At 41.6% G+C, this 14,080-nt stretch overlaps 1 protein-coding gene across 1 annotated transcript in view; it reads right to left on the reverse strand.

The window, feature by feature from the left end:
* Positions 1-5,774: 5,774 nt before the first annotated feature.
* Positions 5,775-14,080, reverse strand: part of CPE (carboxypeptidase E) — an 87,444-nt gene continuing 79,138 nt past the window's right edge. The window contains exons 7-9 of the mRNA XM_090288823.1: positions 10,565-10,664; positions 8,073-8,191; positions 5,775-6,524 (exon numbers count right to left, since the gene is read on the reverse strand). Of these exons, the coding sequence (XP_090144949.1) occupies positions 6,426-6,524; positions 8,073-8,191; positions 10,565-10,664 (318 nt within the window). The 3' untranslated portion in view covers positions 5,775-6,425. The remainder of the gene's footprint in view (positions 6,525-8,072; positions 8,192-10,564; positions 10,665-14,080) is intronic.

Genomic DNA, 14,080 nt, shown 5'->3' on the forward strand with positions numbered 1-14,080 from the left:
ATAATTAATAATAATAATAATAATAATAAAACATTCATTTCTAAGCACTTGCTACATGCCAGGCAAGCAGTTTTCTCATTGCTTTACATGTATTAATTCATTCAATGTGTGCACCACGCCCCATCCCCCCTTGCCAGCCTTCCCTCCAGGACGGCAGACTGACCAGGAGCCTTTGTCCAGGAGCAGAAGCCTCATGATGCATAGACAGCCTCCTTGAAGCTAGGGATCTGAGCCCCTTTTTTTGTCCCTTTACTGAAGTATTGTCTACATCAATGTTTCACCTGACTTCAGCACGCATAATACTTCATTTTATACCTTCGCACTCTACACCTGCTGAAGTTTGCCCAGACTAGAACTTCAAGACACACAGAACTTCTGCAGTCAGAACCTGCAGCTTTCCCAGGAAATCCCAGCCCCAGGGGAGAAAGTGGAAGAACACGAGGCAGGTGTTAATGCCAGGTCCTCCTCACCCCGCTGCCGTGTCCTGCTCTAAGTTACCGGCCATGCCCTGGCTGGTCCTGAAACGTGTCTCTGCACAGCACTGTCAGGGCCGTGCACAGCATCTGTGCCAGACATCACATGGCTACGGGGAACTGGATCAAACTACTGTAACTAGATTCACAGTAATTCCACATGACAAGAAACTATAAAGCATTCATTTGCAAAATATTTCAAAATGATCTCTAAAAGGCCTTTTTTCAGAATAGGTAATAAATGGCTAATAAACCCAATGCATAGCAATCAGCATATATAAAGTAGTTCGAAGATATAAAGTAAATATGCTAACTGAGAAGACTACAGCCCCTTTCAGGTCATGCTAAAGAGGCGAGGTAAGGTGGAAACAGGATGGACTCAGGGTCAAGCAGACAGGAGTATTAATCAGCCACATATTAGCTGTGAGGCGAGGAATATAAATCCTGAGTCTGTTTCTTCCACTGTTAAATAGGAATGCCACGACACTTCCTTCTCTTAGTGTTATAAATGGATTTCAAAATATTGCATCTCAAGTACCTAGCAGGGTACAATCCAAGATATATGCTCAGTAATGGTGATGGTGATGGTGATGGCAGTGACGATTCCAGTGATGGTGGCCATGGCAGAGACCACGGTGAGGTGCTATTCTATCCTCTGATAGAGACCACGGGGTGAGGATTCAGTAATTACTGAACAAATCTCCAAAAGAAAAGAATGAACAGAAGAAAAGGAAGGTAATAGCATACTAACAAAGCTTAGACAGGTTAAAAAACTAGAAGAGGAAGAAGAAAGTGCAGCAACCTACAAAACCGGCCTGGGGCCCCTGGTATCAGGCAAATTTCCAATCAGCTTCACCAATATAATTTTTCCTCTCTGAGGCATTACAGACCACATTCAATATCAGGGAGGGCTGCTCTGGTGACTTTTATCCCAACTAAGCCAAACCTTTGCCCTGTTTTTAAGAACACTGATTCTTGGGGGATTTTGCACTGATTTCAACTAATTACTTAAAACTAAAGTATGTACTGCCTTAGAAACCAATGTTATAATTGAGTTGACTAATAGGCTGACTGGTAGGAAAAATTAAAGGGTAAAGAAACAGAACACTTCTAAGTACTAAAATGTGTTCACCTAAGAAGACTAAGATGCAGTGTATGTACAGGGCAAGATCTAAAAGTCTAGGCATATTCTATCTTGACGTTTCTGAGGCAAAAACTCCAAATGCCCATCCAGTCCTAACCACGGACGACAATCTTCTGAGAATTGTGAGAAGAGAGGTTGAGTCATATGTTGGAACAAATAATGGTTTTTAAGCCTCCCACGACATCAAATGATGGAAAGATTTCAGAAGTTGTATAAATAATAGACGAATATCAAAGTTCATACTTACCTCTCTGCAAGTAATGTTTACCCTTCTTTTTATAAAAAATTAAATATCAAAATGAGTTTAGATTAGCTATTCTTTCCATAGTAATGTGTCCAGTTTTCATTGGCAATGGGGGGAGAGGGGTGGTACACAGTTCAGAATGTGTTATTTCATTGGAATGAACTGCCAGGTCCCCTTCCTTTCTGGTTTTTTGGTACCTAAAACAATCTGCCCCTGTTGTTCATAATTCAGATATCTTCAATCCTCGGCTCTCGTATCCTGTATTCTTGTCTGCTCTAACCATGAGCTTTAAACCAAAGCAAAAGCCTTAATTCAGAGTTTTCATTTTATGCTAAGTTTATATGAGGCAATAATGTGACAAAACCTCTGAAGGTCAGTATCATCTTGGACTGTATGAAGAGAAGCACAGTATTCAGAATGTGAGAGGTGTTGGTCCCACATTACTTTTGCAAAACAAAAATAATAATGCCGCACTGGTTGAAAAATAAGACACAAGAGACCAACAGACAGGTTAAACTGTCAGCTTTATCATTGATAAACTAATTGGAGAAAATGACATTTGCTCTGTGGACCAAAGAGCAACACTCTATGACCACAAGTCCTTCCTCCAGCCCCAGGCACACACCCAAAGCTACCTCAGCACCCAGGGGAGAGCTTGGGGCTGCATCTGCCTGGAGCAGGGAACGTTGGGCAAGGGGAAGCTTACAGGCCAATTAGCTCACCTGTCATCACCTAACAATTAGCTCACGTGTCATCACCTGAATTCTCTGTAAGAAGGCGTAAGTCAGGGTTGGGACTAGAGGCCGTGAGTCTTATTCCAGTGCAGGTCCTTCAACACGGAAACATTGACCAAATGAAAGGCGTTTCCTTCCCAACAATACTCAACCCTAGACCCTTCATTAGATTAACTCAGAGCAGGTTGAGGTTATGACCAGGACAGTGGCGACCTTTGAAAGCACAAGACTACATTTCAACCGCTGAATGGGTAGTTGACTTGGTCTTAGACATACACTCTACTTGCCTCCCCTGCCACATTTGCTGCATCCCGTCCAGTTATATGAAGCCATGTGACCAGTCCTGACCAATGATAATGTGAGTATGTGTCACCTGCAGACTAAGGTAATTGAAAAGTCTGTTCTGGGTTTTTCAGTCTTGCTGTCCCTCTCCTGCAGTGACTACAGAGGTCTCACATTCCAGATGGGGCAGCTATGCCAGGCAGGGCCTCTGTTAACCTGAGTTCTGAGTGAATGAGAGAAAGGGAGTTCAAGAGGGCAAGACCATGGCACAACGAGCAAAGGAAGCGCTTTCCAGAGTATAGAATCCATTCTGAAACCAGGAACAGTCTCCATCCTCAAAAGACAAGGTCTATAAACTATCTGCTTGGCTAGACTTTAGAACTGCTGCCGACCGGTGAGTGCTGTGTGTTCCCTGTTCCTCACCGCTCCAAATGAAGTGTTCGCTGATAGTATCTTGGCCCTATTCTACTGTTACATGCTGGCTCTGAAGAATGTATACCTGTCTTCTTAGCTCATAGGTTTCTGAAGCAAGAGGGGCCATATGCAGACCTGAGATAGAGGCTACTGTGCCATCACTCAAATTACCAGACTTGAAGCTCAGAGCCTTGATTGGATATGACTTGAAGTCACCTCCCCTGTGAAAGATAAGTGAAATCTCTATTTGAAAAAAAATGAACCAAGTTACATTAGAGACCAGAAGGGAAGACTATGGTGAGGACAGTGTCACTCAACAAACGTCATGGCTAACAAAGCTGTTTGCCTAGCTCTGGCCAATGAGCTGTGGATGGAAGTGACTCTAGGTATCGCTTCCTGCGACCAAGACAAGAGACAGGAAACCTTATATTGAGACAGCAGGACTACAAGGCTGACACATTTTGCGTCGTGAAGTCACTACATATCAGATGAATTTCCTGGAAAGTTACATGGACCTACAGACTTTTCATGAATAATCAATTACTGTTAAATTAAACCAGAGATTTAGGGTTGCCTCTATTGCAACATAGTCTAGCTTATCCTGTATAAACCACAGGGAGCAAAATTCTGAAGTTCCTCAGAGCTCAGTCGCAACCTTCTCTCTCTTCTAACTCTATGGGCTCCTCCTAAGGGATTTATAAATTCCCAAGACTTTAAGTGCCATCTGTACGTCGGTGACCCTACTGCAAACTTGTCCCAGATAGCTGTGATTATACCTCGTGTGCTGGCAAAATTAATTGTGCCTCTTTCATTTTCAAAGCTGCTTTGGTTTAGATAATGAAATCATTGTCACCTCAGGTATGGGGCAATGACACCCAAATCTCTCTTTCCAACCCCAGACCCCCTCTAGAGCCTCACACATGGCATGCCCAGCCACACACTCCACACCTCCAGGTGTCCATCTCACACGTAGAGCATCTCAAGCTTAACATTTCCTAGAGTCAACTTTTTTTTCTTCTCACCTTTTCCAATCTGCTGGTTCTTCAATATGCCGCATGCCATGTACCCATTTACTCGAGTTAGAAATGTGATGTCATCTTGACACCCGCCTCTCCCTCGTCACCCACATGCTATTTCTCACCAAGGCCTGTCAGTCCTACCTCTGAAATATATCACAAACCTGCCCACGTCTTCTCCTCTCTGTGGCACCACCTGATCTAAGGCACTGCTCTTCTGGACCTGCTACAGCCTAACTAGAACCTACTCCTGCTTCTGCTCTCTACACAGCAGCCAGAATGACCTTTGAAACATAAATTCGATCATGACCATTCTTAGCGGGAGAATATTCAGTGATTCGAAGAACAAAATCCTCAGTTCTCAATTCTGGCCCAGAAGGTCCTGAGTGATTTTGTCGCTGTCCACTTTCCCGGCCTCCGCTCCCCACATCCCACAACTCTCCGCTTCAGTTGTCCTGTCCTTCTTCTAGTCCTGCCGCAAGCTGTGTGTTTTCCTACCCCGAGGCCTTTGCACCTGCAGTTCCTTCCACCTGCCAGGGACTGTTAGATGCTTACCAGAGACCACATTCTCCTCATCCACCTTGGAGCACTGCTGGACTACATTTCCCAGACTGCACTGCACTTATGTGGCCAAAGAATACAATTCTAGGCAATGTGATGTGAGCAGCAACTACACTGCTTGCGGGTCTGGCCCCTACGGACATCCTCCGCAAGCTCCTCCATGGCCTTTCCACTTCCCTACTGCCTGCAACGGTATGACCACCATGTGGCTTTAATGGCCACGTGTAGAAGTTTGCTGATCTTCTGTCAGAACGGGGCCCAGAATGACTGTGGAGAGAAAAGCCATCTCATCTTTCTGTCTTCTGCCCAGCACAGGTGCTCGAATAAAAAATATACCCCCTTGTGCTTCAGCCGTTGGATATTTGGGAGTCTATTAATTACAACGGTTAACACTACTTTTTTTTAATCCTGTGCCCAAAACATTCATCAGCCACATCAACACACCCAGAGACACACGCGCACACAACAGCCCTCCACTCGGTCCCTCTGCACTGCTCACATGTACTCATATTTTAGGTCTGGGCTTACGTGCACTGAGAGGCCACCCCTGAGTCACCTCGTCCAGTCTAACTGAAGTTGCTCTGATACTCTCCTTCTCCACACACTATTTGCTCCTGTCAGTTTACTCATCACAGCTCATAATTACTAGTCATTGTGTGCATATTTAAAGCATGTATCCACAACTGATCCATGAGTCCAAGAAATCAGAACCTTTTGTCCACCACAATAATATACACAGAGCTCGCACTATGCTTGGCATACAGCAATCAGTTAATAAATTTTAAAATAGAGAGGATGAACAAATGAGTGGCCACTATCAAGAGAATACAGTTTTGTTTTGTTTTTTTAATCATGAGACCACAGCTCTAGACCAAAGTCATAAGAGAATTAAAATACAGACCGTGGGATATTTTTTGACCTTTATTAATTTAGAATGCAATTCTGGGCCAATCTACAACCAGAGAAAACCCTAAACTTTGAAGTAGTGTTAACAGGCTGAATAATATAGCAGTATAGCCCCTGTATATACAAGCCAAGAAGTTAATTTCCATTCCTTCACAAATAAGATCATGCTTATATAGCTGGTCAGCACAAGAGACAAATGGCAATTTATACTGAGCTATTTAGGTCTTTCAGTATAGTGCTCACGACTCCAAGCTGTTGACCTTTCCCATGGCATTCATTATGTGACATTGTCACCAATTACATTCAAAGGACTTCATTCATTTTTAAAAGCTAGAATAACTCAAAAAGGCCTGCATTGTAAATAACACGTGGAATATTGCATTTAAGTCTAAGATGGCCAGATCACTTAAATCTTTTCTACCATCCTTTGTGTAATATATGTAGGAAAATGAATATCATATCAGAAGAAATAGGCCAACTTATTATATTTTTACCTAAGAGTCTAATTACTTAAGTAATGTCTATTAATATTTAAATGATGAAAAAGTAAGTCAATGTTAAATGTTAACTGCACAAAATCTAAAAGAAAATGGCCACATTACATCATACTGCATTATACAGACAGAATAAAAGCAGCTAATTAGAGCCTTTTTAAAAATTTAAAGTTTCTGACATCATTTTCCACCATTCCATCAATTCTTCCTTTTCCTCTTCTTTCCTTTCAGAAAATGACTCCAGTTCAAAATCAACCTAAAAAAGAAAATCAGGAATATATTATTATCAAAGTGGATATATCCTTTAAAAGCTAATATTTTTAAAATAAGAATAATTTTAGAGCTTGTAGAATAAACTCAATCCAGCCATTTGAATTAAATTATAGCCTTTAAAATTTTCTCATTATAAAAGATACTTTCAGGGGGAAAGAAAAACAATCAAACGCCATTCTGTTTGCAATGTGCTTTGATATAATAGCTTTGTAGGATTATTTAAAAACAGATTACATAAAGATAGTCTTTCCCCACAGTAAGATGTCATTTATAATTAATTTTCTCCTTTGAATAATCAGAGAGCTTCTCCTGTCAACCTTGAACTGTCTCCTAATAACTAGGGGAACATGCAGTTCCATGTCTGGACATCCCAAACCACAAGGTTCTGCTTCCCAGAATCCTGAATCTGCTAAGGAAACTGACAGAAGCACATATACCTCCAAGCCACCAAGGAGGCCACTGCCCAGACCCAGCCTTCCCGTGACCTAGGTGCCCTCATCGGGTCCATGCAGAGTCCACACATCCTGCATGAAGGATATTCAACATATGCAGCCCCCAGCCCCACTCCTCCTTGGGCCCGCTTGCAGATGGAACTAAGAGTTCCTTGGTTTGGCCACTTAAGCCCCTGGTTGTTTAGGGATGTGATGGTACTCATACCTCCTTGAATAACACATATTAGAAAGGCTAAAGATTGAAATCGTTGAAACTTTCACAACCTGTTTCTGGGGCTACTTTTTTCCAGATTTTATTTGCCTAAATTTCCCTCCTGATTTTAATACACATACAGCCAAGTATAACAATACAAACAGTCAAAACCAAAGCACTCGTTAAAAGCTCAAGTATTTTTGTTTGCAAAACCCAACCATTGATACTCCCAGCGGTGGACACATAAACAGAAGTAAAATAAATTATTTTCAAGTAAGCCTTTTGATTGAAAATCCTGTAAGCCATTCCATGGTACTGGTAATGGAATACAAAGATAGTGTGGTAAAATTCTGCTGTAAGAGAAGTTTAGTCTCATCACCACCACCTTCCTAGCAAAATAAATGGTATCTACTTAAATTTAATATAGTTTTTCATAGAAAGGGTCTTGCTCATAGCATGTGCTTAATAAATGTTTAGTTAATGCCTAAAATTATCTAGCATGTATAACTTATTTTCCCAAATACTCATTGAGTAAAGTATTGTACTAGTTACTAGCAATAAAAACATAAATGGAACAGAATCTCGTTTATATTAAAATCAATGTGGCAAAAAAAAAAAGTTTAATCTTGTTAGGTTTTATTTGATTTTATGGATCTCGTCAAAGACTGAGAAACAGTAACAGAGCATCACACTGAGTGGTATTAAATCAACTAGTGAACCCTTGGTCAAGTTAACTTTGCTAGGACTCAGTTTTCTCATCTGTTAAATGGGGATAATAATAGTATCTACCTTACAATGTTATTACACAGGTTGAATAAAAGTCCCTTAACTATGCCTAACACACAGAAGTGCTTAATAAATCTTAGCTGTTAATACGATTACTTACTCCAACGGCAGGACTATAAGGAACCGCCACTTTCTTTGTGATAGCCAGGTACCCTGGAGCCGAGGCTGTGAGCTTATAGTTCCCAGGTACGAGCAGTCTCCAGTAGTCGCCATCCTTGGCTGTAAGGAAACAAAATATCAAACCACAGGGCACATATGTGAAATGCACAGTTATGCCAGCTAAGGAACACCACTATACCTCAGTTCAACTACTTTTATTCCCACTTTTAAAGTAGACGTTAGTGGTATTTGATGCAATTTAACTGACAAAAGTGTGAGACTCTCTAATAAGCTCCTAGGACAGTGACGCTCCGTGAACACATCAGGAATAACAAGATTCCTACAGTCCCCAAGCGGTGGGGTCAGAGCATCTTTTTGATTCTTGTCACGTAACTTGCCAGGTGAAGACCTAGCAGTCTGAGAGCCTACATCAGTGTGCTTCACCAAGTGTGGCCCAGAGATAGTCTCACCAGAATCCCTGAGGCACTTGGCAGAAATTTCTAAATACCGAGACCATGTTGGTCTGGGTTGCCTCCTAGGAACTCTGTTTTCAGCAAGTTCCCCAGAGAGTTCTTAAGCAAAGGTACGTTTCTCGTCTCACTCTCCAGGTATCCGCAGCTCCTGCCACACCTAGGGGAGGTTCCGTGGCTCAGCACTACAATCACTCTCGCGCACACGCCTTCAACTCATTTGCTTCTCCCACTTGGTGACACGTGCCAGGCAAACCACCAACTCTGGGTAACTCCCAGCCCTCTACTCTCCGCCTGCGCCACGTGGCTGCAAAGAGCTGAGAAAGCAACTCCCATGCTGGTCTGATTCATTAACACCTCCTTATACAGGGCCCGGGACTGTCCTGTCTCCTGCTAGTCCCTCCCTCGCTAGTCTTCTCCCCTCCTATTTTCCTAGGTCAGTGCAGATCACTGGGAAACTGGTCGGGATGCCGATTCTAACTCCCTAGCTCTGGCCTGAGGCCTGAGGCTCTGCATTTCTAGCCAGCTCCAGGGTGACGCTGAACTCCACGGCTGGTCGGGGCCATAAAGTGAGCGGCAAGGTCCCAGGGAACAATTCACACTCTCTCCTGTTTCCTGACACCCCTAAGACAGCCCTTCGTCCTCACAGTCCATGCTTCACACCTTATTTCACTGTGAAAACTGAAACATCAGAGAGAAACAAGTCCCTGTCCCCATCTCTTCCAATCCACCTCTAGACTCCACGTCTCCTTCCAGCTAGCACCTCATCCTGTCTTCTCTGCGGTACAGAAAGGTTCCAGAGAAGCCGGTCAACATTCTCGGCCTCGAAGGCCTCTCTCTAGAGCCTCTTGTCCTTTCTCGGGCCTCCCCAGTCAGGCTCCCAGCACCCCACTAACGCAGATTTCGTCAAGATTCTGCCCACTGGGTCATTCACAAGCTCATATGACTTAATGCTTGTTAGCACTTCTTTCCTGAAACAGTTCTAGGCTTCCAGGGACAGGCACTGAGTTTTCTCTCTGCCTTGGACTCCACTGCTAGCTCCGCCTCGTTGTCCTGCCCCCGACAAAACCGGCGTGTCCCAAAACCCATCCTCCATCTTTATTCCTTTCTACCTATATTTATTTCCAAATGGGAAGTCACTAAAATGTTCACATCATACAATGCAGAGAAAATAATATCTGTCTGGCACCCTAGGGTCGGAGAGGTTGCTGGTGGCCAGAGGGGATCAACGCCTAGGTGCCACTTCAAAAGCCAACCTTCTGGAGGGCCAAGGGGACAGATTCTGGTGTAAGTTTGGAAAGGTGAGCTGGCACCTAGGACGTTGTTGATAGGTATCTGTTGAATAAATAAGGAAATTAAGTTTTAGAGGATAAATCATAAAGGTTAAAAATACAAGTTATAAATATGTAGATTAAGAAATAAATAGGTAACGGCACAAAGTGGTTTGGGAAAACTGAAATGTGGCTTAAACCTTGAGACAACTAACATCAACCTCAATCCTGTGCCATCCTGCTGAACCCTGAATAAGCCTGGATTTTATTACACGATTAAATGAAGAAACGTATGAGAAATCCTCGCCACACAAGATGCTGGCTGTCATCTCTCTCCTACTCTCCTCGGTCCCTCCCGAGGTCCGCCAACGCACAGCTCGTCGGCCCCTCTCCTTCAGAGAGACCCGAGCGATGCTGGTATTCTAAGGCCAGCGAGTGCACTTCCCTTTGCTTCGAGGACGACCAGGAACCTCCAGCGGGTGGCACCACCTCGCAGCCCTTCAGAGAGATGCCTGAGGGAAGGGCGCCACCTGCTGCACCCCAACTTCTGCACGCAGCAGCCCGCCGTCTGAGCAACTGCCTGGATTGTCCCACAAAGGAAATCTAACTAGGTCGAAGGTGGGAGGCAGAAGGTAACGAGATAGGAGGCGTTTAATTATGTTACTTAGAACAGCGTACGAATTCTATGATAACAAGTAATGCTGCTCCTGCGTATAATGCTAGAGCCTCAAACCACAGCAGAGAACACCCACCGGATGTAACGTCATGGTCTATTCCTTCCACTGAGATAGTTGCATTGGCAATTGGGTGACCTTGAAGGTCTCGGACAAATCCTTTAACTCCTCGGTGTATCTGTGAAGGTGAAGAACAATCAAAAAAATCCTATTACAAATGACCTAAAAATCCATCTCATAGCAAGCATCTCCTTATTTTCTAGCAAAATACTGTAGATCCCCAAAACATGCTCAAAAGGTCACTGAATATTTTTTGCACTCTTTATTCTGCTTTTTCTCAAGTAGATAAATACAAAGTAACCCCCCCAAAAAAACTGATAACTTGTTCTGAGTCAAAAAAAATCTTTGAAGTACCTTCTAAACAACCATAACAAAAACAAAAAAAATAGAAAGTTTATCATATCTGTAAAGGTGTTCTGGTCATAGCACATTTCATTACTTCTTATTTTAAATTGGTCACCTGTAGATTATTTTACATGTCACTGTTAGTTAACAAGAATATTATAGCCATTTAATACTTGTTAATTCTAGATAAAAAGATATATACTGAGACTACTTTGGCTTTAAATCCATTAACAATATTATTTTGGTTGAAAGTAAGTTGCATGAAAGATCAGGAAACTTCTTAACTGAAAATTGTAGTAAGAAATAAAATGGAAGAATATTAATTGAGAATAATGCCCTTGAATTAAATTGCAGCCATCACCTAACTATTGCAATGCAAACTATAAAAACAGCCTTTTTCTTTATTTTTAAATGATAATTTAATTCAGTCAGTATGTGTTTGAAGTGACAAAAAGTCACTTCAGGTCTTTGAGAAAGTACTGCCTCTGGAATATTAAATGGTAATTTATTAAGTTTCATTACTTAACATAGTACTGTATGTCCAGACCCCCCCACCCCTGCAAATGCCCAGGTTGCTTCTTGGTCTGTCCCCAGAAAATGATTTTTCTTTTGCCACTGATGACATTTGAATGTTTCCTACAGAAGGTAGAATAAGTCTCCTGTATTGCTTTGCCATCAGAGAATAAATTTGTCAGAGGCACAGTGTTTTATGGAAGAGATGACCTAATTATCAGCAAGTGTTTTGCATGCTCTATTAAAAAAAAAAAAAAAAAAAAAAAACCTCTGGAGCCACAATGGCGTGAGGAAGCCCAGATTAAACCATAAGAAGGGAGACAACATGGAGTGGCCCCACCAACATGAAGATGGGCAGGTGCCCAGGAAGACCCCAGCCACTTTGGCATCCCCACTGCTCCAGCTCCAGACACCATCTGACTTTCAACCACATGAGAGACCTGAGTCAAAACTGCCGAGCCAAGCAATTTCCAAATTACTGACTCCTCAAAAACCCTGGGCAATGACAAAATAATTATTAATGTCTTAACCCATGACCTCTGGGGGTGATTTGTTACGTAGCAATAGATAATTGGGTCACCCTTTCTACAGAAGGTAAGTGCATTTGGTTAAAAATGAAGTATATACAATTATAATATGCAATAACTGAAAATGTGTTGAAACTGTAAGTTTATATTTTAGTATATTTGGTTTCCCAAATAGAAACATTCTTATTATGATCTAAAAACAAAACAAAACAAAATAAAACAAAAAACAAAACCAAACCTCTGAAACTCTATAAAAGTAACATGTAATTCTTTTCTCTAACGGCAATTTAGAAATGGAAAAAGTTATACACACTGTCAGTAATAATAAATGATCATTTTATTGGCAACCAGTACGGTGAAAAGAGAGTAAATACATTCTTTTTAAAATTTTTTTAGAATCTAGTAAATCTTTGATTTTTCCGCAGAACTGAGTTACAAATTAGCCAAACAAAATTAACATTAAAATTTAGACTCTGAAAATACAAAGTTATTTTTCTGAGTCAAATGCACATGATGAAAGAGTCATTGGGAAGGAGAAAAACTGTGGAGATGTATTTATTCATCTTGAGGTACTATAATCCTGATATTATCAATATTATGAACCTTAGAGAAATGAAAGGTTGGAAATTCCTCATCATTGGAAAATAAGTCAAACAGTTATTTCTAAAATATACGTATAGTTCACCTGCAGTAGGCCCAGATATACCACGTTAATAATCACGACGTGACTGACCTGACTTTTTTCAGCTTCTGCAACCCAAGACATTACAGTATGTGGTTTAACAAAGAAGTAAACGTCTGTCTCTGATACGCCAAGTGTGGGGCACAGCGTTTCTGTTTAAAAAATGCCACTGTGGTAATAAATCCCAATCAAAGTGTGGAATGCTGTCACAACTCCAAATGGATGCAAATTGGCGAACCCTGTCCCTTCCCAGCTTTTGCAAAAGAAATCACAGAAGTGAACATTTCACTCACTTGTGACTTGGAGAACTATTCAGTACACTTGTTCCTTATATAATGCTAAAAAAAAAAAAAAATCCAGAAACTTCTCCATTGTTGCTAGAACTATTGACATCAGTAGTCCTTAAACCCTTGTGTACTTAAAATGTCACCCAGGAAGCTTGCTGAAATGGAGATTTTGGGGTCCTGCCCTTCAGGGATTATGCTTCAGCGGTGGGACAAGAAACTCGTTTTTCATAAAAACCTAGATGATTTTGAAGCAGGTCCCATGAGAAATTCTATGGGAATTTGAGAACTAAACTGTTCCAAAGCTATTGAGTTGGGGGCTCTCCTTAGCAAACTATCTACCCTCATTAACTTTAAAATTCCAGTTCCTGCAAACATGCCTTTAAAACTCTGCAAGAAAGTTCCTCTCAACCAATTAAAGAATCAGCTCTCCTAATCACCTGTTTTCCAGGAGTTGTAAACTAGTCCACGCTTAGATTTTAGGCCCAGGTGTTCAGTTACTCATCACACCGTGCTCTGTTTATTGTCAAGAAAACAATTTCAACACAGAACTTCTGGCAGTCTTCACTGATCTTTCACCACCAGACTCTTAGTCCCTAACTGCACTCACTGTTCTATGAGGAGCTCCTTGTAAATACCACTCTTACTGCTTCTACCCAGCCTGCACCCTACCACTGACGCCTTATCAAAGCAGATCTGCGGACAGGTCAGATTCTCATTCCAAGTGGCATAAAAGAGGCTGCATGATCTGCTTCCTCCTCTTTCCAGATTATTTCTGTGTAAATTGATAGAGCTTTTAGGTCAATTGATGCATTCCCACCTGCAACAATAAATACGACAAATATTCTCCTCTTTCCTAATGGCACACATCTGTGTTCTAATTTGTTTTCTATTGAATTTTTCCTCAAGAACTAAGAGTAACAATCTTATTGGAGTCAACTATAGTAAATCTTACAGTTTAGCTCCAAGAAGCCTTTTCTAAGTTCCAAGACTGGGTTAGGGGCCCTTCTATGTCCTGCCATTGTTTTATGTAATTAACCTTTATTTTTGCATTTATCACCCTCTCTTGTAATTGGTAGTCATGTTTCTGAACCCCATTAATATGAAGCCTTCTTGAGAGTGGCCACTAGCCCCAAGACCTCACATGATACAAAGAACAAGAAAAGAGGTCAATACATTTTTG

Source organism: Furipterus horrens, unplaced genomic scaffold (assembly GCF_987537825.1).
Source record: "Furipterus horrens unplaced genomic scaffold, mFurHor1.1.pri manual_scaffold_10, whole genome shotgun sequence".
NCBI lineage: Eukaryota > Metazoa > Chordata > Mammalia > Chiroptera > Furipteridae > Furipterus > Furipterus horrens.